The sequence below is a fragment of the Passer domesticus genome, chromosome 16 (assembly GCF_036417665.1).
Source record: "Passer domesticus isolate bPasDom1 chromosome 16, bPasDom1.hap1, whole genome shotgun sequence".
Taxonomy (NCBI): Eukaryota; Metazoa; Chordata; class Aves; order Passeriformes; family Passeridae; genus Passer; species Passer domesticus.
Window position 1 is genome coordinate 8,141,535 of NC_087489.1, and position 24,911 is coordinate 8,166,445.

General features: G+C 59.9%; 2 protein-coding genes across 9 annotated transcripts; one reads left to right on the top strand and one right to left on the bottom strand.

Moving 5' to 3' along the window:
* The first annotated feature begins 146 nt into the window (after positions 1 to 146).
* BCL2L1 (BCL2 like 1) lies at positions 147 to 19,019 on the top strand. Of its 8 annotated transcripts, none has more exons than XM_064391907.1 (3): positions 147 to 170; positions 1,768 to 2,433; positions 17,279 to 19,019. In XM_064391907.1, exons 2-3 carry the CDS (start codon positions 1,879 to 1,881, stop codon positions 17,414 to 17,416), a joined length of 693 nt encoding a protein of 230 aa, XP_064247977.1. In that variant the 5' UTR covers positions 147 to 170; positions 1,768 to 1,878; the 3' UTR covers positions 17,417 to 19,019. The 8 variants fall into 8 exon arrangements, with proteins under 8 accessions (XP_064247977.1, XP_064247972.1, XP_064247978.1 ...); XM_064391902.1 differs by lacking the exon at positions 147 to 170 and adding an exon at positions 617 to 846; XM_064391908.1 differs by lacking the exon at positions 147 to 170 and adding an exon at positions 662 to 846 and having other exon boundaries at positions 1,773 to 2,433.
* Positions 18,491 to 24,911, bottom strand: LOC135282278 (bactericidal permeability-increasing protein-like). The gene is made up of 15 exons (XM_064391909.1): positions 23,715 to 24,911; positions 23,370 to 23,484; positions 23,145 to 23,273; positions 22,907 to 23,062; positions 22,721 to 22,784; positions 22,552 to 22,612; positions 22,280 to 22,371; positions 21,962 to 22,195; positions 21,809 to 21,868; positions 21,231 to 21,398; positions 20,966 to 21,033; positions 20,647 to 20,689; positions 20,409 to 20,472; positions 20,252 to 20,328; positions 18,491 to 20,173 (listed from the first exon to the last, which is right to left on the bottom strand). The coding sequence occupies exons 1-15, from the start codon at positions 23,860 to 23,862 to the stop codon at positions 20,132 to 20,134; spliced, it is 1,521 nt and encodes a 506-aa protein (XP_064247979.1). The 5' UTR covers positions 23,863 to 24,911; the 3' UTR covers positions 18,491 to 20,131.

Sequence of the window (24,911 nt, forward strand, 5' to 3'; positions counted from 1 at the left end):
CGGGCCCCCGGAGAGGTGTCAGCCGGTGCGGCCGGGCCGGAGCCTACCGGGGCCGGGCTGTGGCACTGCGGCTGTGTCAGTGTCCGCTGCCCGGCTGCCACCGGCTGCTCCTCAGCAATTCAGCCCTTCTGACTGCTGGGCGGCCGAAGAAAGGCGGCTTCCTCCGCCTGGTAAGACCGGCTGGGTTTCTCGGTGCTGTGAGGAGAAAGTGCCCTTTGCGCAGCGCCGTTATCGACCCCAAGTGCTGCGTAACCTTCCCCGCAGCCCTGCAGAGGGACGGGTACCAGCTGTTAACGGCGGGGCAGGCCCCGGCTGCCACAGTCGCTTTCATGTTGCGGCACTACCCGCATAAACCTCCCCTCACAGCCCCGCCACGGCTCCCCGAGCACCGTGGAGACACAAAACACGCCACGTTAGCCCCGGACGGCTGTGAGGGGTTGGCGGCCGTGCCAGCGGCGGGGCCGTGCCCGCAGGGCGCGGTGACAGCGGAGGCCCGAGCTGACCCCGCCGCGGCCGGCAGGGGGCGCCGCAGCTCCGCCCTCCGCCCGGCACCTTCGCGCATGCGCACCAGCCCAGCCGGCACGGCGCGTGCGCACCGTGCCCCCGCGCACTCCAACCGACGCTCCTCGCCCAGCCTCGAGGCGCCGTGCGCATGCGCACCGCCCCCTTGCTGCCCCCTCCCACCCTGCCGCACCCCCCCGCCGCTCGGCGGGCGATGTGGAAGGAATCCCGGGACTGCTGAGCGGGCCGAGCCCCGGCGGGGCTCCCGGCGACCTCCGGCGCCGCTGCCGGCCGGGCCCGCGCGGCAGAACCGGGAAGGACGCGGACCCTCAGTCGGGCGCTGAGGTGAGGGGCGGGGTCGGGTAAACCTTGATTGACGCGCGGCTCAGCCAAAGGGAGAGGCCGCGGCCGGGCCCCGCCCCTCCTGGCCGCTGATTGGCTGGCGGCGCGGCCGCGCGGGCGCCGTGTGGGCCCTCGTGCGCGGCCCCGCCCCCCAGGTACGGCGACCGGCGGGGCCGTGCGGGGAGCGGGGGGGGCGATCGGTGGCGGCGGGGCGGCTCGGGGCTCCGGGGGAAGCGGCCCGGTGGCGCGGAGGGCAGTCCGGCGGCCGGGAGGACCGGCTGCCCCCTGCGGCGCTCCCGCCCGCCGCTGCCCGGCGTGTCACCGCCTCGGCCCCGGCGGCGGCGCGCCGCTAACCGTGACTGGAATCGCTGCCGTGAGGACGCAGGGCCGAGCGGCGGCTCCCGCGGTGAGGAGCGCTCGCCGGTTTCAGCGGATTAGCGGGGAGCGAGGGGCTTCGGTGCGGCGGGGGCTGCGGTTACCGTGCGGCCGGGCCCCCCGGGGCTGCCCGCCCGCCGCAGCCGGCGCGTAACGCCGGCGGAGGGGGCGGGAGCGCCGGGCCCTTTAACGGGCGGGGCGAGGCGGGGGCGGTGCTGCCGCGTTCCGGGCCGACCCGAAGCTCCGGCAGAACAAGAACCGCCTCCGCCCCGGCCCGCAGCCGGCCTGCCAGGCGCCACCCGCACCCGGTGAGATCTGGGGTCTGCTCGGAGCGAGCCCGCGGGTCCCCGCGGCTCGGGGCTGCTTCCCGGGGGAGGGGGGGTGTTGTGGTCGGTTTTCCGTGCAGCTTCAATCTGGTGGCCCTGAGCCTCGGCGTAGAGCTGCGGGGTGATCTCAGTATAACGATAAGCTATCGGTGGTAATGGCGCGGGTGCATCTAAGAGCTGTGGCATTAACCGTTTCGGTGCCTCTCTCCTCCTCTGTGCTAAGGTCAGATGCTTCCATCGATCGCGAGGAAGAGGAGCAGAGTCGGGACCTGCTAAGTGCTGATCTGCTTGTGCTCCGGACCATGGACTCATTGGGGGCGTCCCAGGTGTGAAAATGTACAGCAGTAACCGGGAGTTAGTGATTGACTTTGTTTCCTACAAGCTCTCGCAGAAAGGCTACAGCTGGAGCCAGCTGGAGGAGGAGGATGAGAACAGGACTGACTTTGCCGGGGAGGAGGACGAGATGGACGGGGTCCTCAACGGGAGCCCCTCCTGGCACGCCGCCTCCAGCCACATAGTGAACGGAGCCACGGTGCACCAGAGCAGCCTGGAGGTGCGCGAGATCCGTCGAGCGGCCGACGTGAGGCAGGCGCTGAGAGAGGCGGGGGATGAGTTTGAGCTGAGGTACCGGCGGGCGTTCAGCGACCTCACTTCCCAGCTCCACATCACTCCCAGCACGGCGTATCAGAGCTTTGAGCAGGTAGTGAACGAACTGTTCCGCGACGGAGTGAACTGGGGCCGCATCGTGGCTTTCTTCTCCTTCGGAGGAGCCCTGTGCGTGGAGAGCGTTGTTAAGGAGATGCGGGTATTGGTGAAACGCATCGTGTCTTGGATGACCACCTACTTGACCGACCACTTAGACCCCTGGATCCAGGAGAATGGCGGATGGGTAAGAACACCTCTCTGTGCTGGGGTGGCTGCCCGTGCCCTCCCTTGCTCCAGGCTGGCAGCGGGGCCGGTCGAACCGGAGCACAGCTCCCTGCAGTGTTTGTGCTAGAGCTTGTCCTACCCCTTGCAGGGAGGATAAAGGGTGTGTGGTCTTGCCTTCTGTGATCTTAACACTGTCCCAAGAGGGCTGCCCACCGTGTTGACACAGTTTGTGCTCAGATATGTCTTTCTCCATCCTTGCTTTTTGTCCTCCCTGGATGTTATGTAAAAGACCTGTTTTTCTAAGAGCCTTTGGAAATCTAATGTCATCCAAGCTTGTTCTTCCAGCAGAGCCCTGGCTCTGGGGCTTGTTCCCGGTGTCATTAATAGCAGGGAGTGGAGCTTCCTCCTCTCCAAGGCAGTGTTGTGGTGGGCTGGCTGGTGGTTTGCCGAGGTAGCAGCTACTTCTTCATTCTGAAAACAGCTTTTGCCTTGCTCATGGTGAAGTGAATCCCACAGCAGGTCCTGGAGGGTGGGTGGGCTTCTGGGACTGTCTGAGCTGGTGTGGTGGGAGCCAGAGCTGAGGTGGAGGCAACCTCTGTGCTGGGGAGCTGCTAAGCCTGCAGCTGCTTTTCCCTTGGCAGGGAGCAGTGCTCCCAGCTGCCCCAGCAGCAAACCCTGGGAGCTCTCAGTGGTGAGGTATTAACATGAATAAGCATTTCTTCAGGAAGCATTCTTGAAATGCCGGGTCCGGCTGTGCGGTGCAGCCTGGGACTGCCGGCGGGAGGTATATGACCTACAGATGTCTGAGTTTTCATTTGGCTTCTGCATCTTAGTGATTCCCTGCTGGTGTAACCTTTGCCGGTTCCCACTGGAAAGAGTTCACGCTGTCAGGCATTGGCATCTAAACAGCGGGGAATTGCCTCCTTGCTGGGAGCTGAGGCCTCTCAGCCCCCTTCAGCTCGCGGTCCATTGGCAGAGCCCAGCGTTTTGGGAAGGGGACAGGAGCCCTTGAGCCCAACGTTGTAATCTGCACCCTCCTTGCAGAGAAGAGGCTCTCCCCGGGTCCCCGTGCCTGGCCAGCAGTGCTGGGGACCCTGGAGAAGAAGGGGAGCTGGTGCACCCAAGGGGAGGGAGCTGGTTCAGGAAGGGTGAAAGAATTCCAGGAATGTGACCGCCCTGGGGCACTGCCTGGGTGGGGCTGCTCAGGCAAGGAGAGGAGCTTGGTTTCGATTAATAGCCTGGGATCTGCTGGCCATTTCATCTGGCTCTGTGGCCCATTAGCTCTCTCATCCTGCAGATAACCCGGGCCAAATACAGAGTTCCTTCCCCCTCCCTATGCTTTTGGCTTTTAGAGCCACAGATTAGTTTTGGAATTAAGTGATCAAACTGAGGTTTCCAAGCTAGTGTGGCTGTTGCTGTTAGTGACGGATTGGGCTGTATCCTGGAGACCTAGGCGATAATGCAATCTGATTTTTTGTAAATGAACTCTCTGGGGGATTTAGATTAAATCACTGGTGGAAAATCACTGGTCCCTGCTTGTGGGGAATCAAACACCTCCTCCCTCTGTTCCCCACCCCCAACCATCACGATTCAGACTCTTCAATTTTTTTGTGTCTGTCTCTAAATTAATTGTTTGGAACAAATATTTGTTCAACAGATTGCGGAAGGGTCAGGACTCCTCTCTATCTGACCCGCCCACCAGCTCTCTCTTTGAAAAATGCCGTTTCCCACTCAGGGACCGCCTTGCTCTCTTGTTCTAACCTTGAACCGGGCTTTTAACTTCCCTGCCCAGGCTGTGCCGCTGCCTGGGCTGTGCTGGGAGCTGAATGGAAGCCAGGCAGGGTGGTGAAGGCCGGAGTGTGGGGAGTCCACACCACCAGCCACCAAAAAACCAGTGCTGGGCATGCTGCTGCCAGCCTGCTGCAAAGCCTGAGTGCTCATTTGACATGTTGGCTGTAGCTTCCACTCTCAGCTTTCATCATGTTCCTTCCTGTAGGAAGCCATGCCACTGCACACCAAGGGACAGAGGCCATAAGAGCTGCTGAGTGCCTCACGTGTGGGGTATGCCTGGGGATGCTTTGCTTTCCTTCGCTCTCGCCATTCCAGCTGCGGGGAGAAAGCCTCTGGCCTTCTGCCAGCTCTCTCTGCAAGAGGAGTGCCACCCTGCCCTGGCTGTGATGGAGCCATCCCTCTCCTGTTTGCACAGGGAGTCTGTTTGGTGCATTGGAGCTGTTAGAGCCTGTCCCATTTCAAACAAAGCACTCCCGAGGTGCAGCAGGCAGGTCCTGGTGAGAGAGATGCAAGTTCTGGCAGGCCTGCTTGGCAGGGCCCAGGTGGTTTGTGTTTTGGAGCACTGCAGCACTTCTCTTCCTGGAAAGCCCCTCTAAAAGAGGGAAGGAGCATGGCTCCATAACAAGAGCTGCACAGCCCAGTTGTGTTGGAAGCTCTGTTTCATTCCCCACCAGTGGAACAAAGGCAGCAGAGGAGGGCCTGGGGTGCAGGTGCCATTGGAGGCTGCTGTGTGCTGGGCTGTAGCAGTTCTCTTGAGAAATGAAGTTTTGAGGCAAGGGGAAATAGTAAATCTTGCTCCATAACATTAACATAGAAGTGTTTTGTCACATTTACTGGCTCTGCCTTGGTTTGCCCTCTGCTCTGCAATCTGGCACTGGGAAAACAAGCAAACAAGAGCAACCCAAGGGGAACATTTAATAACCAGCCAGAAGAGAGCTGCTGCCTTGGCAAGCTGTCACATCCAAAAAGGAGGCTTTCCTGGGCCAGTTGCTTTGACCAGGACCAGGTCCCACTAGCTGTGAAGGTGAAATGGTGGTGCCAGCAGGGTTTGGGAGTTGTGGAGGGAGAAATCTGGTGAGTGGGAAGGAAGGAGGGGGAAGCACAGGGTGAACAGGAGAGAGCCTGGCAGGCAGAGATGTACTGACCGTGCCTAATCTGTTTGAGAAAGGAAAGTGAGCAGTAGTTCCTGCCTGGCTGTGACCCTCCAGTGCATGACAGCTTTTCCTTCAAGGCTAAATCCACATTCAGAGTGGGATTTAAGGAGGGTTTTCTGGATGAGCTTGGGGTTAGATCTGTGGATATAGAGTCAGGAGGTCTGTGGGGCATATGGTCAGGACCCACATGAAGGGGCTGCATCAGGCTAGAACTGAAAGCAAATAGCATCTTTAGCACCAATCAGTGATATGTGAATCCCAACAAACTGTGCTTGGCTGATGGAGATTGAACTACTTCCTGTGATGGCTCAGAGCTTCCTGGGTTCTCAGTTGACCCTGGTCACACAGGACTTGGTGTGCTAGGACATGTGTTGTCACCCTGCAGAGGACTAAAAGCTTGTGATTCTCTTTGGGGAAAACCCTTTGAACATGTCAATATAGCAAGCTCATTTTTATCTTTTAAATTTTTTTTTTCTGAATGATAGGAAATGACTCAGCCTGTGTCATATGACAGCACACAGCTGGGATTTCATCCTGTGCTCTGGCTCCAGGCTCCTCAATGGTTTCAGGTCGAGAGTTAGACTTTGATTCTCGGCTCTTTGAAAATGCTTTTTGGCCTTGTGTCCCAGGTATGCTGCACAAGCTGTCCCTGCCACTACCACAGTTCCTGGGAGTGTGTGGTTTGCCAGAGTTCTGCCCTTCTGAGTGTTACAGGCTGGGTTTTGGGGATACCCTGGCACTTCTAATCCTGTTTGAGATCACAGCCATTCGTTCCACGTGGTGGTCAACGTGCAGCAGAACTGACTCACTGGAAATGACTGAGCATAGCCGAGGCTGTGCTTTGCTGTCTTGAAGATGAATCCTATGGCTTCATCTCAGTCTGAGAGAATTGGGGTTGTTCAGCCTGGAGAACAGAGGTCTCCCTGCTAGTGCTTAAAGAGGCTCCAGCAGAGGTGGAGGGGGACTTTGGACAAGGGCATGGAGTGATAGGACAAGGGGGAATTCCTCCCCACTGACAGAGGGCTATTAGGAAGGTTCTCTGCCCTGTGAGGTTTATGAGACACTGGCACAGGTTGCCCAGAGAAGCTGTGGCTGCCCCATGCCTGGAAGTGTTCACAGTAAGGTTGGATGGGGCTTTGAGCAGCCTGGTCTGTTGGTGCTCAGCTGTGCTGTTGCTTTGCACTTTGTCCTCAGTAATTATTTTACAGCCTTGATCCCTTGCAGCTGAGACGATGGCCCCATTGTCATCACCTACATGGGGTGAAAAAAATCCTGTCCTCCTGCCAGTGGGGTTCCCCATGTCCCTTCACAGTCCTGGGTATTCCTCCCTGGCTGTGGGAGGTGCCAGCTGTGTCCTGACTCAGGCTGTCCTGCCTGGAGCAACCAGCCCAGGTAGCTGTATCCTCACTGACAGCTGGAGATCTGGGCTCAGCGTGCAGATCTCTGGCAGCTCCTCAGCCAGCCTTCGACCTGGGAGGCTTTTCTGCAGCGCTCTCCAGGAAATGCCATTGGAATGACTTCCACTGCAGCTTCCTGCCCGGCCCACAGCAGCATTCCTGCCGCTAGACCAAGAGCAGTGCAGAGGCTGATTTCAGAGCTTTGCTCTTTACCCCCTTTACTGGTTCTCCTTCTTTGGGGCCCTGCCTGTTTTCCTTGCTGCCTCTCGGTGTGTGGTGCAGTTTGATTACGTTCCTTAGATCTGTGATTACAGCAGGCGCCTGGAAAGCCAAACTCCTGCCTGTGGCTGGCTGTGGCTCAGAGCAGCCCACTTAACCCCGGGGTCTTTGAGCGAGAGGGATAGCATTTCCTTCACTCCCAGGGGAGCCACTGGCAACTCTGATTCGTAAAGCACTCCGAGGCTCTTTAATCCTAAGAGCTGAGTGTCATTTAAAAAAAGACCTGTGAAATAATTAACAAACTGTTTCTTGCTGCTCTGTGTTCACAGCTGCTCTCAGTAATGTCATTCCGCCTGCTCATCCTGCTCCTCTCTGACGCTGGAGCCGTGTCCCTGGAGCGCTGCCCGGGGTCTCTCTGCTTCAGCAGCAGTGGGGTGTCCCAGCACAGCAGAAAGGGTGGGTGGGAGCTCTCTTTTCCCCAGTGGAAGCTGCAGCTTTCTGTGTGTGCCTGATTCCGTGGAGCTCTGGTATGGTTTGTGTACGTGGTTCCCCCCAGGAGCAGCAACACGCCTGCAGCACACACTGGGTGCAGCTGAATGGTGGTGTGGTGCTCTGAGACCTTGGCTGAAGCTGAGAAGGTTTGGTTTCCTCTGGTTTTTACCAAGCAGCTGATGGCTGTAAGCACAGTCCCATCTTGACGTTACAAGGAGTGTTTCTCTAGCAGCTCTTTCCCCACTAGCTGTAAAGCCGGAGTATTCCCAGGAGGAGCTGGGGGAAGGGAAGGGATGGATATCAGTTGTAGAAGTGTTGCAGACCTGCTGAACTGAGAGGCGAGGGATTAATGGTGGCTTCTGCTGTGGGAGCAGAAGGGGGCTGGGGGCAGCTGCTGTGTCCCCTCTGGGGACCCCAGGGCAGCCGGGATGTTGACCTACCTGCTGATTCAGAGAGAAGGTATTCACTGAGGGTGGCTCTGCCTTGCGGTGGCAGGAGAGCAGCCACTGTCCTCCACCCTCTGCTCTCCCGCTCCACCCTCCCACAAGGGAGGGATGTTGCCCTTAAACACTATTGTTCTGAGCCACTAAAGATTAACGCAGAGAGTGGAGACATGAAAGGGAAGCAGAGTCCCTCAGTGCCAGGGCATTCCTGGCTTTATTGTCCTGACCTTGGCCAGGGAGGCTTCCTCCTCCCTGCTCCTCACCTGGAAGGATGTGCGGGAGGGCTTCTTGGTGCAAGATCTCTCTGAAGTCCAGCTCCTAATCATTCCTGAGATGCCAAGGGCTCAAGTTAGGGAACATGCATTCCAGAGGCGTGGGAGAGCTTCTCCCACAGTGCACCCATGGAGGGGGGCAGTGGGGCAGGCGCAGGGCCTGGGCTGGCACCCATGGTGGTCAGGTGGGGAGAAGGGTTTCTGTGCCACAGCAGAACGAGGGTGCTGAGGGCTGCTGGGAGGCAGAGCCGTTAGCAGATGGCTCCAGCTGGGCTCACCGGAGAGCAGGTGTGGGTTTCGGGAGCAGCCTTTTAAGAGAGATGTCAGTTTTGAACCCAGGAGGCTCAAGGGGCTGAGCCGTGGCTGCCACAACTCGCATGCTGGGGAGCTGTGACCTAGTTGTGCTGTAGAAATGCTCGGTTTATTTTTTATTTTTAGGTATTTTGCTTATTTTATCCTCATCTTTAATTTAGTTAGCAAAAAAAAAAAGAATCGGAGGGCTGAGCAGTGCTGGGAAGGACTGCCTGCAGGCGGGAACGCCCGCTGCAGCTCGGTGCAGGCAGCATCTCTCCAGCCGCCCGTGTCTTCTCTCGGACACGTGCTCACGTGTACCAGCCCAGTGCTGTCTCCCAGGATCTCTTTAATGGGAAACCCAGTGCACTCAGCGCTGCTGCCTGCCTCAGGGAGGGAGGGAGGGAGGAGCGGGATTTGAGCGTTAACCAGACAGGCTCCCGTGGCCACAGGGACTGTTGGAGTGTTGTGCTGTAACTGGTCTGCCTTTCCTCCGCTGCTGGGAGCAGGAAGCTGGGGGAGCTTGGTGTTTCAGGGGGCTTTGGGCTGGTTACTTTTTCGACTGCTGCTTGGCTCTGCACTGGCACAGCAGGCCCAGGGAAGGGTAATGGGCTGTATCTGCAAAGAGGGAAGTTTCAGGGGGTTGTGTGATTCCCTCGGGGAGAGCTGTTTGAATTTATTGCATTATCCTCCTTCCTGCTCAAGCTTGTGTTTCAGCTGTGTCTGCAGACGTAGCTGCTGATTTAAGTAGATCCAATTAGTAGCTGGCTGCTGGCATCAGTATCCTGCTTGGGGAGATGAGCCCTGGAGATGAGGAGCCTCCAGTGGGAGCAGGGCTGGGCTCAGCCTTTCAGCCCCCCATTCCTGATCCAGGATGGACCCAGAGTCCCCCAGCTCACAGCCCTGCACCTGAGCTCAGAGGGAAACCGAGGCAGGTGTCCTGCTCCGTGCTCTGCCTGGCCAAGAACAAAGAGCAGGCAGGTTCTGCCTGCCTGTACCACTGCCAGACAGGTGCTCTTAAGAGTGAAATCAAATACTCCAAAACGTGACAAGCTGGCAGCAGGCAGGGCTTGGAGCAGGAGCTGGAGCTGTTCACCCCGGGACTGTGCAAGGGGCCTATGGGCAGAGCCATGCAGTGACCTGGCTCCTGGGGTAGGATTCCAAAGGGAGCTGCTGGAGCTGGCTGCCTCCTGAAGGAGCATGGAAGGGTTTTCATCTCTGGTGGAGGATGAAAGGTTCTTTGTGAAGCTCAGAGAAGAGGTCTAGGCCAGCGTGGAGCTGGTTTGGTTTGAATGCAGCTGGTGCCATGATCAGGTGGAGCAGGACAGCTGGCTGCATTGCTTCTCTGACCAGTTCCAGTCCCATATGCCCATCTCTCTGGTTTGTGCCACCATGGAACTGTGGAAGACTGGGGACACTGCCTGTGTTGTGCAGGGAGCACGTCTGGTGGCAGTACGTGGCATTGCTCTCTGTGTGTGACTTGTGGTGAGCTGGCTCAGGGTTTGGGCTGGGATGTGGGTGCTGGGTGTGTGTGTGGCCCTGGGTAGTGCCTGGGTGACATATGACTTCTACATGGAGAAAATGAGGTGTTGCTACCTGTAAATCAGCCATCATGGAGTGTTGCAAGTGCCTTCATTCTGTACTTGTATGGCTCACCAGTGTATTAAACTTGCTGGAGAGCTAATGTCTTTTAATAGAGCAACTGACCTCATTTAGAAGCTTCCAGTGCACCAGCCAGTGATTATTTCATGCAACAACATGCATGGAGGAGCCCAGGGCAGAGCACAAAGTCTCCTTCTCATGCTGCACTGCTCTCTCTCGCGTTTGCTGCATCAGCTGCCTACTGTGCTTCCTGCCCTCAAGTCAGCAAGGATTTTGCTAAAAGGGACTTTGTGGCTTGAATAATTTGAGATTTCATGGAACTAACAGGAAGTGAAAACAGAATGAGCACATCTTCCTCCTCTTCCTGCACCTCCACCCTTTCCCCTTTTTCATTCAAGTGGCATGTAAGAATTACAGCAGCCTCGTGAGGTGCCGGGGCTGAAGTGGGAAGTGGTGAAGCTTGGCTGTCTCTCCTCCAGGATGCTGGTGGGTGAGTGGCTGAGGCAGGAGAACCCGGCAGCTCTTCCCCAGGATCTGTTCTGGGAACCATCCCTGCACCCAGCCTGGCTCCCTTGAGCCCTGCTAACGCCAGCATTCCCTGTGGGGTGGGTTTGGTGAGGCTCACGGTGCGGGTGAGGACCAGAAAGAGCTGTCAGCATTGCCCACTCTCCCCTGGCAGGAGGGAACGTGGCTCGGCAGCCGGGCACACGTGAGCATGGCACATCTCCCCGGCACAGGTTTCCCCACGGTTACACAAGGGCACGATTGCACAGGAGCTCTGACGTCCAGGAAGAGCAGTGACAAGGTGAAAATTGAGCTCTGTACCCGGGTGCCAGTGGCCCTGCTGAGGTGCTGTCCGGCACAGCGAGCTGGCCACGGCCCTCTGCTCCCCCCAGATAACCGGGACATGAAAGCAGGAGCCTTCCCTGCCCCCCGAGCGAGCCCCTCGCACAAAGGCTGCTCTGCTCGGGGCTCAGACACCATCTGTCCGGTGGGGAGAAGCATCACAGAGACCGTCTTTCCTCGGACTATTCCACTTAATGCCCTTTGGAAAACAATCCCATTCCCAGCAGGTGCTAATCTCTTGAGTGGATCCGGCTCAGCCAATGTGTTCTTCGCTGTGCCTTTGTACCAGAGCCGTGTGTCTCCTGCCATCCTCGCAGGCCCTGCCGAGCAGCCCGCTGCTGGCCAGGGCTGTGGCACCTTCGGGAGCCCTCAGCCTGGTTAGCTCTGGGAGGAACACTGATGAAAGATGGATGCAAATGGATTAGTCATTCACATCGTCTCCGGCTTTAATACACATGAATGTTTCAGCAGATTTCTGGAACGGAGAGCGCAATTCCCTGCTCTCCATCTCGTGCTGTGCACAGCAGTCTCCCGGGGCAGGGACGGGGGTTACAGCTGTCACCGTAGCCTCTTTCATGTATTTGGAAAACGCTGAAATTGTGCTGAATGGTGTGGGGTTATTGCAGGTTCCCTGGAGCCGGTGATGAAACCAGTTTGACAGAAGGCTGCCGCGGCAAGGATTAGGGCTGGAATGTGCTAGTGAGGGTTTGTTTCTGGTTAGAAAAGAGCTGGCTCTGGCCTGGGCTAGGCTGGAGCCCTGCAGGTCTGTTGGGCTTTGGCCCAAGGGGCAGCTTCCCTGCTGGACCCCCAAGCTACAGTCCTACAGCAAAGCCTGAGTGAGAAGACAAAGAAGAGGGGGTGTTCTTATTTAATTGACTCTTTTGAATTTATGGCTGCCTCCTTCCCAGGCGCAGGTTTCAATGAATGCCCTGGGATTTGGGGAGGGCCAGCACCCCAGGGTCCACAACACCCCGGCACCAGCTCCAAGGGCAGGAAAGGCAGGAGGGGCAGTGGGTGGGTGGCATTCCCTGCCATTGTCATGGAGATCAGCAGCTGCTTCCCTGGAGGTCACCATTTGCATAACAGTTAGAGCTGAGTCTCTGGAGTATTTGCACCTGCAGCTGCTGTCCCCAGAGCCCCTTCCTCTCTCTGTGTCCCAGAGCCCCTTCCCTACCTCATTCTGAACCTGCCTGGGGTTGCTGGTGGGGACCAGTGGGGTGAAGCTGCAGATCTTCTGTACCCATGGAAGGGGGATTGGAATTAAATGATTTTTAAAGTCCCCTCCAACCATTCTAAGATCTGTTTCTTTGGGGAAGGTCAGACCTGCCTTGGATGGCAGGTTCCCTTGCCATGCTCCTGAGTCAGGTGCTCACCTTGACCTCCACTGCCCAGCACTGCAGGCAGTCCTGCAACCTCTGCAGTCACACTGTGTCCCTGCTGCCCTCCTTTCAGGGCTGGGAGTGGGGGGCCACATGTGGATACAGCATCAGGGGGAGCAGGGCAGAGGGAGAACCTCTAGGATGTCTCTTCCATTCATATCACAAAGGGACCCACAGAGCCGTGTTTACAGGATCCCCGTGGCAGCCTTTGGGAATACTTATGTTTTCTTTTATTCTTAAAGCTCTCAGCTGCCTTTTCTCCCCTGTGCTTCACCTCCAGGTTCGCATATGCCAGCCCCATGTGGTGAGCTGGCAGCCCAAAGGGGCTCTGGGAGCAGGTTGCTGTCGAAGCAGGGCTTTGTTGTGGTCTGTGCTGAGCTGCTGCCTTTCTTTTTCCCTCCTTGTCTTGCTGCTCAGCACAAAACTGTTCCCAGCATCTCATTAACAAATGTCTGGTCATCCAGATGACTCTGCCCCCGGCCGGTGGCTGCTGTTAGACCTCTGAGCAGGAACACAGCTGTACTTACGGTGAAGGTAAAACAGAAACAGCCTTGTTTTCAAGGGAAACATTGCCTCGTGATGAGAATGCCTGGGTTGGGAGTCAGATGCTGTGGCTCATGCTGCTGGCTCGCTCACAGCTCTGGGAAAGGCACTTAACCTCCCCATGGCTCTGCTGATCCATCTGGGAACAATGCTGCCTTATCCCAGGGAGGTTCTGGGGAACCAGATCATTTCTGCTAAATCACATCAGGGTCCTGGGGTTGGGAAGGCTGTTGTGCATGCTGAGGTGGGTGCTGGGGGTCTCTGTCTCCCTGGGCTTGGCTGGGTATCAGAGCCATGGGGAAGCTCCAGAGCTCCTGCTGGAGTCCAAGTCTCCGTGTCAAAGTTTCACCTGGATACTCCCAGTAGAGCCTGGCTCTTCTCTGCTGGTTTTCAGAGCTTTGTCCTGGTATCTCAGTGACCTCCACCCCCTTGTGCAGGGCAAGCTTTGAGCCCGAAACTGCCAGAGCCCTCCCCTCTCTGCTCTCCTGCCTCACCAGAGGCCAGATGGGAGTTTATTGCCCACATCTGCTTCCTTCACCTGCCCTCATGGCTCAGTGTCACCGAATCCTCTTTCCCCAAGTGCTGGGGCTTATCTTGAAAGAGGAACCTGCTCTGCTCTGCTCACCCTGAATGGGATCCAGCAACTGTTCTCCCTCCCGCGCGGGCAGCACTGGTGAATGAAACCAACCAAACAAACGAGAGCCTCACATTTTAGGTGTTCCCCTTTCCAGGCTAGGATGTGAGTAGTGTCTCAACCAGAATTCGTGCTTCTTATTCTGCTCTCCCACCTGAGACAGAGCACTTCAGGTCAGACCTGCTCCTCTTGCCTTTTTGCACAGGGTTGTGTGTGTGCACTGGGCAGTGTTTAAATGGTTGCTGCATCCCCCACAGTGCTGGGTTGCAGTTTGGGGCTCTGTGAGTGTCCAGAGAACTTTTGGCCCTGCAGAACCTCCCTGCCCCAGCTCTGTGGGGTGGTGGAGCCTGACTCTCCAGGGTCTCTACCTCCTGCAGCAGGAGGGAAGCTTGCCCTGCCCCAGCTTCTCCAGAAAGTGATGTTTTAGGCTCCAACAAGAAAATGGGGATTCCTTCCCCAGCTCTGGAGGGGAGAGGCAGGGGATTGCCCCTTGCATAGGAATAAGATCTCTGCTTCCTCATTGCCTGCTCTGGAGCATCCTCCTCTCGGATGTGGGGTGGGGAAGGGGATGTGACGGGCTTCTGATGGAACAGTGTGTCCTCTCTGGAAGAGGCCCACGGATTGAGACATTGAAACACTGACGTGCTGTTGCTACCACAGTCCTTGTGATCAGCTCAGGAATTCCAAATATTTCCTCTCAGATAAAGGTGACTGGGGGAGGCCAGAAATATCTGGACGTGTCTGGGCAAGTCTGAGATCCAAACACCAGGCCAGAGAGGTCAGGATCAGTCCTGGGAGTGCTGGGCTTCAGGTGCAGAGCGGCCGAGGCCCGGGATGGTGTGGGAACAGAGCAAGCTGCCTTTCCCTAACCTTCAACCCGCCCCCAGCATGGGCAGGGAGGACATTTCTGCCTGTTTTCCCACTCCCTCTGGTCTGGGAGCTGGTTCCCAGGGGACACATCTGGGATCAAAGTTGTGCAGAGGCTGAGCTATCACAGCTCCTAGGGTGGTTTCCCCAGGGAAGGGCAAGGCACCCCAGCTGTGGCTCCAGCAGCTGCTGCTCCCTTCCCAAGGGAAGGAGAGGGGCTCACGTCCTCTCCCTGCCTGTGCTGGGCTCTGGCTGTGCTCCTCTCTGCCTGTAGCACCCGATAGCTCTGCGTTCACTGTGTGCCATTTATCTCTCCTTCAGCAAACACTTCCTTTTCTTGGAAGCAAGGGCTTCTTGGAACTGCCTTTCCCCAAAGGCAGCACATGCCATGGAAAAAGCAGCATGGAGAACCAGCTGCCAGCCCTCCTTGGCTCCCTGCCCTGCCGGGGGGGCCTCTCCTGGTGCCTGCCCCACGGAGAGGCTGGGTGGGTGTGTGGCCCTGTCCCCACTGCAGCACAGTGGGGACATCCCTGCCGTGGGTCAGGAGGAGCCTCTGGAGATGTGTGGGACTCTCAGTGGGGCAGGTCCTGCTGAGGCCCTGAGGAAAGCAGATCTTCTGGGGAATACATCACAAGGATGGAGCTGCCTTCCTCCAGCAGAGCGTGCTGCAGCCTCGGGTGCTGTGAGCAAGTGGCTGGGATGTGTGTCCAAGGGAAGGACCATCCCTGGAGCGAGGGCCCTGGCACTGGGAGATCAAAACACATGCTGAGTTGGAAGGGACCCACGAGAATCATCAAGTCCAACTCCTGGCCCTGCACAGGACAGCCCAGCAAGCCCAGCATGTGCCTGAGAGTGTGGTCCAAACACTCCTTGAACTCTGCTTCAGGCTTAGTGCCCTGACCATTGCCCTGGGGAGCTGGTTCCAATGCCCAACTGTCCTCCTGGTGAAGAACCTTTTTCTAACATCCAACCTAAATCTCCCCAGACACAAATGTTGTAGGGTTGGTGTTTTTTGGACAGGTGCCTTGTACCTCAGTTCCCTGTGCCCTTCATCCTTGCCAGCTTGCTCTCAGTTTGCTACCACTGCCATGCCCTGTCACAGTTCCATACTCATCACCACCTATCAGCAGAGGGATTTCCTGTGCCAGAATTTAAAATATCTCCTTCTTGAGTTTGGGCTCTGCTCTTGTGCCTCTCCTGCAGCACATCACTTGCTGTTCCCTGGGTGAGTGGACTGGCAGCAGGCAACAGCCCTCACCTTTCTCCCTGGACAGCATCTGCCTGTGAGCTCCCTGCTGCCCATTCCTGCAGGGCCAGGGCACAGTACAACGCCTCCACAGATCCCATGACAGCTGGCAGGCATGGTGGGAAGTGAGCTGCATTCTGCCACTCTGTGTAGGTGGTAGGAGTCATGGGGATGACTGTCATATCCCTGAAGAGGACTCCTAACTGAGGTGGCAGCAGTGACATGCTCCAGGGTGAGTTAGCAAAGTCCCTGTGTCCCAACACTCTGCATTTGGGTCTGTGAGTACCTCCTCATGGTCATGGGGTGTGGAAGGCAGCTGGGGGAGGTGATTGGTGGGAGGTGGAGAAGGGCTTTGGTGGCAGAGGCGGGTCCTGAGGTGCACAGCTTATCAAGGACCTGGTCCCCTGTGGTGGGGAGCCCTGTGGCCATGGAGAGGGACACAGCCCAGCTCCCTGGGAGTAATTGGCAGGTCTGCTGCACACCCTGCTTTGAAAAACTGTGTCTGAGCTTGGTCATAGGTACGTGGCAAAGTGAGGAGATGCCCCACAAGCTGTGACCATCCTGGGGCTGTTTGGCGTGAGCTGGGAGACTCAGCACCGTGTTCCATGGAAGAGAGGCACCTGGATGGCAGCCATGAGCTGGCACCAAAGCCCCGCAGTCCCGCTGTGGGCAGCGTGGGAGGCAGAGTGCTGGCAGAGCAGGCAGGCAGGAATGCTCCCCCTGCCTGTGCAGAGGCCAGCGAGGCGTGACAGCGTCAGCCGGGCTTATCTCTGCTTTCCCAGAGCAGCTGGTTACTGGAACTGCCTTCACTTACCAGGAAACAGGGCATCTGCTGGGAAGATGGGCTCAAGGTGCGACAGCATCGAGCCCCTGCTGACGCTGAGCTGCTGGCCATCCCTGAGCCTGCAGCTCGCAGCTTCCTCTCCGTGCAGCTCCGAGCCTCCTGCTCAGCCCTGATAAACCTGAGACATCCTGGGCCACGTGTTTCCCTGCTGCCTGCCCAGGGAGCCCTCCTGCCCCGCCGTGTGCGGCTCAGGGACCCCAAGAGCTCTCTTTACCATGGGCTGAGGTCTCCCCAGCTCCTGCTGCTGCTGGAGGCAGCCGGCTTGGACAAGCCAGGCCGGAGTGACTGCATTCCTGGCCAAGCCTCGTGCTTGGCCTGCTCTCCTGAAGCCGTGGGAAGGCAGTAGCTTGGCGACCCAATGTCTGCCTTCGCCGCAGGGATTCGTGAAATCCAGCTCGTGTTGTGGAGTAACCTGCGAGGGCCAGGATGTGGGAGTGGGAGGTGGGAGGCTCCACTGTGGACACAAAATCACTGGGGGGATGCACGGTGTGGGCTCCCGCATCCATGGGCACCAGCCCTGCTGCTGCTTCCACAGGCCTTGGCCAGGGAATGGAGCCCAGCGGGTTCCCACTGCCATGATTTCTATCACACTTGGATGCTAATTTTAGAGAGCCAAGAGCACGTGATGCATCCCCTGCCCTGCCCGCGTGGTGTTCTCCTCACAAATCCTTTCTGGCATCCTCTTCTCTCATGACTGTGCTTCTCCCCTTGCCCTGTGTGCATGATTCAGAGCGAGGAAGCACAAGGCATCTGTCATCTGCCCTGTCCCCACCACGGTTTTCCTGCCAGCCCTTCCCTCTGCTTCCCTCACCCCCCTGTGCTCACCACCCTCCTCTTCCCACAGGAGCGCTTTGTGGACCTGTATGGGAACGATGCTGCTGCCGAGGTGAGAAAAGGCCAGGAGACCTTCAACAAATGGCTCCTGACCGGGGCGACGGTGGCCGGAGTGCTTCTGCTGGGATCCCTGCTGAGCCGCAAGTGAGCCGCGAGCGCCGTGCCAGGACGGCTGCGCCTTCACCGCCACATCCACTACACTCCGCTCCCGAGCACCGGCACCGGCCCCGGGGCAGCCCCTCCACCCGCCCAGCGCCCGCTCCACGGAGCTCTCCCCCTCGTGCCGCCAGCTCCTTTTATTGTAGCCTGTCTTATTTACTGTTCCGTTGTGTTTTAAAGGCGCTGAGGCCAATGCAGCACTTCAGCCACCAGCTCCCAGCGCTGGGGAGATCCAGGCAGCTGGGGGTGGGGGGGGGGCACAGGCTAGAAGGTGTCCCAGCCCTGCAGGGTTCTCCAGATAATTTGGAAGAGAATAAACAGACTTATTTTTGCATGTGTGAGTGCGTGCGTGTGTGTAGATGTGTCACTAATATAAAGTTCCCCAGCCAGAGCAAGGGTCAGGCTCCGTGCCCCCGTCTCTGGCACGCTCAAGCACCAGGAAGAGGCAGGCTGCCCAGCAGGATGGAGCTTCCCTGCAGCATCCCTATCCTGTCCTTGCTTCTCCTTGCTCATCCCTGTGGCAGGGGGAGCAGGAGGAGGAGGCAGAGGCCAGAGGTGAGGGGCTCTGCCCTTGGTCAGAATTCCTTTCTCCCCCCATACTCAGTTGCTGGGAGCTCGGCCTGTCCCAGATGAGGACAGTGTGCCAGGCCCAGGGCTGTGCATGGTTTGAGGGGTTCTTTGTCCTCTTCCTCCTCCTCACTCTAAATGTAGATGGCTGTGGGACAGTGCTCATCCCTTCCCAGCCTGTTCCTCTGGGCGGGCAAAGGAAGGAGGCAGGAGAGGGGGAAAGTGCTTGTCCCTGGCACAAAGGGCTTCGCAGAGAGCTGGGGCTGTGGTGTCCAGGAATCCAGAGCTGGGGATTGGAGGGGTCAGGGGAAGCACCTTCACAGGGGTGGCAAAGCCCAGGGAGCAGCTGATTCATGAGACGAGCAGGGAAGCAAGCCCAGGGGAGATGGAAGTGAGGGCTGGCACTGGCTGAGAGCCATCTCCACCTCTGGGGAGCCTCTTTGGGGACAGTAGGAGCTGTTGGCCTCTCCACTGCTGTTCCCCATGTTCCCAGTCCCGTAGTGCAGGCAGATCCCTGTGCCCGTGCGTGGCTGTGATGGCTGCATGCAGTGACTGAGGTGTCTGCCTTCCCTCCCCCTCATTCCCACGCTGCTCCTTGTGCTGCTGGAGCAGGGAACCTCCGGCCTTTGAGCTGAAATTAGCTTCCAGAATAAACGCCCTCGTCCTTCGGAGCCCCCGGCGGGCAGACACAGCTGGCTCAGCTTGTCCGTGTACATACTGCCCGCGCTCTGCTGTACATATACGAGTAGTTTTTAATTCATTTGTGAATACTATTAATGCTATTTTTGTTATCTTGTCTGTCCGTATTTATGTGTGGGACCGTGCTCCCTGCAGAGGCCAAGCTGGGATGGAGGTGAGGGGAGAAGTGGAGGTTCCAGGGGAGCTCACTTGGCCACTGAGCACGGACTCGTGCTCCTCATGCCGGAGCCTCAGAGCCCGCACGGGGAGCACGAGGATTAGCATTAGCCCATTGAACGCTTCGGTTTGCAGGTGGAGGTGAATCCACAAATAAATTTGTCATTCGAGCTGCTGCTGGTGCTGTGGTCTTTGCAATCGTTGGGAATTTGGGAGACTTTGGGCCCAGAGGAGTTGGGTTCAGTGGGAGGGAGGGATGGATGTGGATGGATGGATGGATGGATGGATGGATGGATGGATGGATGGATGGATGGATGGATGGATGGATGGATGGATGGGGATGAGGTCCTCTCCCTGCCCAGGGAAGGGTTGGGGTGATCCAAGGGCAGTTTGCTGTGGTCCAGAGGGATGGGGGGGGGGGGGGGGCACTAAGGGGTGATGGGGACAGGGAGCCCAGGGCAGGCTCTGAGCTGGGCTGGGGGTGCTGGTTTTGGGGACATGGGCTCAGCACCCGTTGTCACGTTGGGAGGAGGAGGGCAGGGGTCTCACAACCTCGCTGGGACCCACAGCCCCCCGCATTCCCGGGGCTGCCCTCCAAAGGAGCACCTTCCCTTTGTGGGGGCTCCTTCAGGGCGGTTTGGAGCACACAAACACTCCACCTTTTCTGGCATGTCACAAGCATGGGGCACGCCGAGCCACCCCACATCCCTGTCACGGCAGGACAGCCTTCCCCAGCCCCCTCCCCTGTCCTCTCGGGGGACCCCCGGGGCGGGGGCAGCGGCGGGGCCCGGGCGGGCTCCGTGGCCCGGGGGACGCGGTGGGAGCCGGGACACGGACACGAGCACCATCCCGTGGGCAGCGGGAGGAGCTGCACGGGGACCACCGTGACCAAGAGAGCCGCGAGCACTGCAGGGAACCCCAGTCCCCGAGGGCCACCAGCCCCGTCCCCACCTGCCCGGAGGCCCCAGAGGGGCCGGACCCCACCAGGGCACAGCCGGAGCCCCTGGCAGCAGAGGACACAGCCATGCCCCGTCGTGGAGTCGGGAATGGGACCCTGCCCGGGACACAGGGTGAGGGGGCTCCCCGAGACACCCCAGAGCACGCCGGGCTGGGCTGCGCTCCCCTTTAATCCCCGCCGAGGATGGGCTCGGTGCTCCCGCGGTTGGGCGCTTCGGCAGCCGCGGGGACACGATGGCCACGGGATGGTGACAGGGACAGGGCTGGAGGGTTCCCGGGATGGTGGCAGGGACAGGGCTGGAGGGCTCCCACGAGGCAGGTGCTCTCACGGCTCGTACTGCAGGTCCGTGGCGATGAGCATGAAGCCCTGGAGGGAGTCAGAGTCAGAGAGGGGGTATGGGGGACATGGGGGACCCTGGGGTAAGGGGACAGGGGTGGCACCCACCTGCTGCAGGGAGAGCCGGGGTCTGAGCAGGCTGAGGCCGTGCGGGAGGGGCAGGGGGATGCCAGCCTGGAGCCACTCTGTGGGGAGACAAAGTCATAGCAGGGATGGCCCTGGTGCAGCTGTGGCAGGATGGGGACAGGACGGGGACAGCACTTACTGTTTGCCCGGGGAACCCCAAAAAGCCACAGCCCGAACTTCAGCAGGGTCTCCAGACGCTTCACCTGTGGGACAGGCAGGTCTGAGCCCGGCTCAGCACAGGCAGAGGGGTCCGTGCTGCAGGCAGGGCTCAGCCCCCTGCCAGGCTTGCCATGCGTGGGGTCCACAGCACCCCAGATTCCCCCCAGGGTGATGTGGAACCCGAGGCTCCCCCTGGATTCCCTGGCACAGCCACTCACCTCCACTGGGCCCACGTTTGATGCCACTTGTGTTATATGGAGCCTGTAGGACAAGATCAGGGTCAGAGCCAGGCACAGGGATGGGAACTGTCCCACCCCAGGGTAGGGACAGGCTGAGCTCCGTGGTGGGACCCAGCAGAGAGGGTCCAGCTGAGCACCTACTGCCAGGGCAGCTGGCACAGCTATGAACTGGGGGCAGGAGGGGGTCTGAGCAGGCAATTCGGGACTCAGGGAGGCAAATGGACGGAGTTGGGGAGTGGGGGAGCTCTCCAGGTATGTCCTGGGGGAGCTCAGACCCAGCTCAGGGTCGGGCACTCACCCTGTCAGTCTCACTGTGCCCCCGAGTCTGTTCCCGCTGATTGTCGGCTTCCCCGTCACGTTGGCATCCTGCAGCAGGAGGGGACACTGGAGACACCAGGGCAGTGCCTGCCACCCAGCACCACCCAGCTGGCCCCAGTATCCCCCAGCACCATCCAGCTGGCCCCAGTATCCCCCAGCATGGCCAGGAGCACAGGCACAGCAGCCCCAGGCAGGTCCTTTGGGGTCCCCGGGCTCCCTGAGCCGTGGCAGCAGCGGCCACTCACGATGTTCAGCAGGAAGGCAGGGACACGGGTGGCGTTGGGCAGCACCACGAAGGCCTCGGCAGAGCCAAAGAGGGTCCCGTGCAGGGCATCAGGATGGCAGGAGAGCAGGGGCTGCTGGCGGGCCCAGAGGTGCAGCTCCATGGGCTGGTCTGGATAGCGCTCCTGCAGCTGGGAGGGACAGGGCAGGGGTGGCACAGAGCCATGCTGGCCATGTCCCCATCAGGTCCCCACCACTGTCCAGGTCCCGTGTGCCCATCACTGCCCTGCCCATGTCCTTGTCCTGGGGTGTTCCCTTCTGCCTGCATCCCATACTGCCTGCAACACCTCCCATTTCACTGCACCCCATTCCCTGTCCTGTCCCTCGTGCATCCCATTTGACCTCTGTGTCATCCCACATTCCATCCCACCTGCAACCTTTTCCTCCTGCATCCCATCCCTCACAAGCCCCATCCCTTTCCCATCCTTCCTGCACCCCATTACATCTTCTGTTCCTCCTGCAATCCCACCGTGTGTCCCATGCCCCATCCCACCTGCATCCTGTCCTGCTCCGTGTCCCACCTGTGTCCCATCCCACTCACCTGAGGGGCGAACGCCTCCATGCTCTTGGTCCTCAGCTGCAGCGGGAACCGCCGGGGGAGCTGGAAGGCAGGGAGGGATCAGGTGCTGGGGCTGAGCAGGGGTGGCCCTGGGGACACGGCCGTGGGGACAGCTCTGCTCTGCAGCGCCCCTACCATGCCGCTGGAGATGTTCCTGCGCAGGGCCCCGGCTGTGAAGTAGGTGAAGGCGGCCGAGCTGGCGACGAACTCGGTGACAGCCACCAGCAGCACGGGCTCGTGTGCCATGGGCGGTGTCGTGGGCAGGGGCGTGGGCAAAGCCACCGGCAGTGCCACGGGCAGTGCCATGGGCAGTGCCACAGGCAGCGCTGAGGGTCTCTGCTGGTACGTGCCCACCCTGAAGATCTCTCCCTGCACAGGCACACAGATGGACTGAGGATCAGCCAGGCTCCCCAGTTCCCAAATCTGGCCCAGGGATTCCCGGGATGACATTACCTTGAGGGCAACGTCCCCATACTCCTCTGTGAAGGCTGGCGGTGCCAGCAGGGAGTGGTCGATGGCAGCAATGGTGTCCAGCTGGGTGGACACTGCAGAGACATGGAGGTGGACGGGAGGAGTCAGACCACCACCACCAGCCCCCTCCACAGCCTGGCTCTGTCAGGACCCAGCCCCACAGTGGGGTCCTGCAGACCCTGCTGGGCACCAGTCCTGTCCACAGCCCCCAGGACCACCCTGCCTGTCCCCAGTCCTGGGGTCCCCTCACCCACCTCTCATGTTCTTGAGGGCAGTGTCCAGCCTGTCAACGCCCCTGTGGAGCACGAGGCAGAGCTGGAAGCAGAGCAGGGTGTCAGCAAGGGATGAGGGTCTGCAAGCCTCTCACTGGCCTGGGGGGCACAGGGACACCGACACCCCGGGGCACAGGGGCCGAGCACTCACCTGCTTGTTCAGCTGCTGCCGCAGGGTTCTCTGGAGCAGAGGGGCCAGCAGGTTGTAGAGCCAGCTGCAGGGCAGAGCGGGGTGCTCAGACCAGCTCATGGCACCCACCCAGCCCCCCCCAGCCCACCTCCCTGGCTGGGGCACCAGCAGTCCAGGGACAGGACAGAGCAGGGGGCTTGGCATCACCTGTATCCACGGTGAAACTCCATGTGCAGGTGGGTGCCGTGGGTGTCACAGCCAGCACTCCAAACCGTGGGGCGGCCGCTGCCGTCCTCGCTCACCCCCAGCACCGCTGCCACGGCCACGTCCTGCATGCGGAGCTCCACGGAGCCATTGTCCTGGCTGGGGACACAGCGGGTGAGCACAGGGACAGCGGGGACGTGGGGCCACCCCGAGTCCTGTCCCTGTCCCCACGAGGACTCACACGGCTCCCAGCTGGGCGGCCCAGTCGGCGCTGAGCTGGACTCGGGCGCGCTGCACCGTCAGCCTCACCCCCACGTCCTCGGCAAAGCCCAGCGCGGATTCGTTCATCTGCAGCTCGTGGATGTGGATCCTGCACAGCACAGGCAAGCGTGCTTGTGGCTGTGGCACAGACAGGGACGGGGACAGGGATGGGGACAGGGACAGGGACCCCGCAGGTGGCTCCTACCGTGGCACAGCGTAGGTGAGAGTTCCCAGGAGCGGGATGTTGTAGGAACCCGTCAGGTTCAGCTCGTGCTCCCTCTGCAGCATCGACTGGAGCAGCTCCAGCCCAAAGCGCCGGCCTGGGGCAAAGTGGGAATTTGGGGTGACACCAAGGAAGGGGCTGGGGTACCTGGGGTGTCAGCAGAGTGAGCAGCCAGGACCAGGATGGTTCTTCCATCCCCCATTCCCGGCAGACTCGCTGTCATTCCTGGGAGAACCCACTGGCTCCCCTCATTCCCCCTCCTTAGCAGTCTGGGCATCATCCCCCACTGGTCCCCCCATCCCTCCGTGCTCAGGAGCACAGACTCACCAAACTCCAGTGTCCCCTGGGTCAGCCAGACCTTGATGCCAGGATTGGTGGTGGTGCCAGAGACAGAGGTGGGCAGCAGGAGCAAGAGGCAGAGCCATACAGGACCTCGGGGCTGGCGCTGGGACCTGGGGGCTGGAGCAGAGGACATGTCTGGGGGACACGCAGCAGGTGTAGAGACCCTCTCCCTGTGCCCCAGCACAGCCAGGACTTATATCGGGGACAGGGAGCCCCGGGTGACATCAGCACACACGGGGACACCGCAGTGCCGCGGCCACCGAAAGCCCAGCCTTGCCCAACGCCTGACTGAAAGGGGAAGCCCCATCGTGGGAGCGGGGGAATGCAGGGTCCCACACCAGCCCTGCCAGCCCCCACACGAGCCAGGGACACCAGCTGGGGCTCCCCACAGGGACACGGGACATGTGGGGACACACAGAGACCCGGCTGGGCCAAGGCCACCAAGAGCTTCAGCTGTGCCCTGCCTGGGGGCGACGGGGAGTGGGGACAGGGACACGGTGAGCAGCTCCTGGGGCAGGGCCTGCACCGGGGCAAACAGGGCTCTGCCCATTGCAGCGGGGGGCAGCGGCTGCTCCCACTTTGGGAGGGGCTCTGGGAACCCTGTGTTCATTCCAGGGGGGATCAGGGTGTCCGGGCTGCCCCCAGGGAAGTGAGGGAAAAGCTGGGACAGAGTGAGAGCAGAACTGTGCAATCCCCTCTGAAAACCCAGCTGTGGGGAAGGAGCCACCATCAGCAGGACTGTCCCCCAGCCAGGGTGAGCCCCTGCAGTGCCGTGGATGACAGGGGTCCAGCTGCCCTCCTGGATCCAGCCTGGCACACCCAGGGGTACCTCCAGGAGGGCCAGGGCCTCATCTCAGCACCACGGGGGCACACAGAGCCCACGGGCAGCCTCGCCAGAGGGACACAGCCCACATAATGCACCTCATGGAGGCCTTGAGAGCTGCTGCCCGCTGGCCTGGGATGCCCAGTGCCCCCAGCCATGGCTGCAGGGGTGGCCGGTGCCCCCAGCAGTGCCCCAGAGCTGACCCTGACCCCCGGCCCAATGCCCAGCACAGCCCCTCTGCCCCACGGTGCCCCTGCCATGCACCCACTCACCGTGCCGGGTGGGTGCAGTGCCCTGCACCGCGGGGGCCGCAGCTCCTGCCATGCTCCCGGCTCCTCCGTGTCCCTGTCCCCGGGCTG

What these genes read in the sequence shown, in the direction of transcription:
- BCL2L1 (XM_064391907.1), top strand. Translation starts at nt 1,879, where the DNA reads ATGTACAGCAGTAACCGGGAGTTAGTGATTGACTTTGTTTCCTACAAG. An exon ending in TCCAGGAGAATGGCGGATGG is followed by an intron (nt 2,434 to 17,278) that starts GTAAGAACACCT and finishes CTCTTCCCACAG; the next exon opens with GAGCGCTTTGTGGACCTGTA.
- LOC135282278 (XM_064391909.1), bottom strand. Translation starts at nt 23,862, where the DNA reads ATGTCCTCTGCTCCAGCCCCCAGGTCCCAGCGCCAGCCCCGAGGTCCT. An exon ending in CTGCCTTCCTGCTGAACATC is followed by an intron (nt 21,034 to 21,230) that starts GTGAGTGGCCGC and finishes CTCCTGCTGCAG; the next exon opens with GATGCCAACGTGACGGGGAA. An exon ending in TGGGGTTCCCCGGGCAAACA is followed by an intron (nt 20,329 to 20,408) that starts GTAAGTGCTGTC and finishes GTCTCCCCACAG; the next exon opens with AGTGGCTCCAGGCTGGCATC.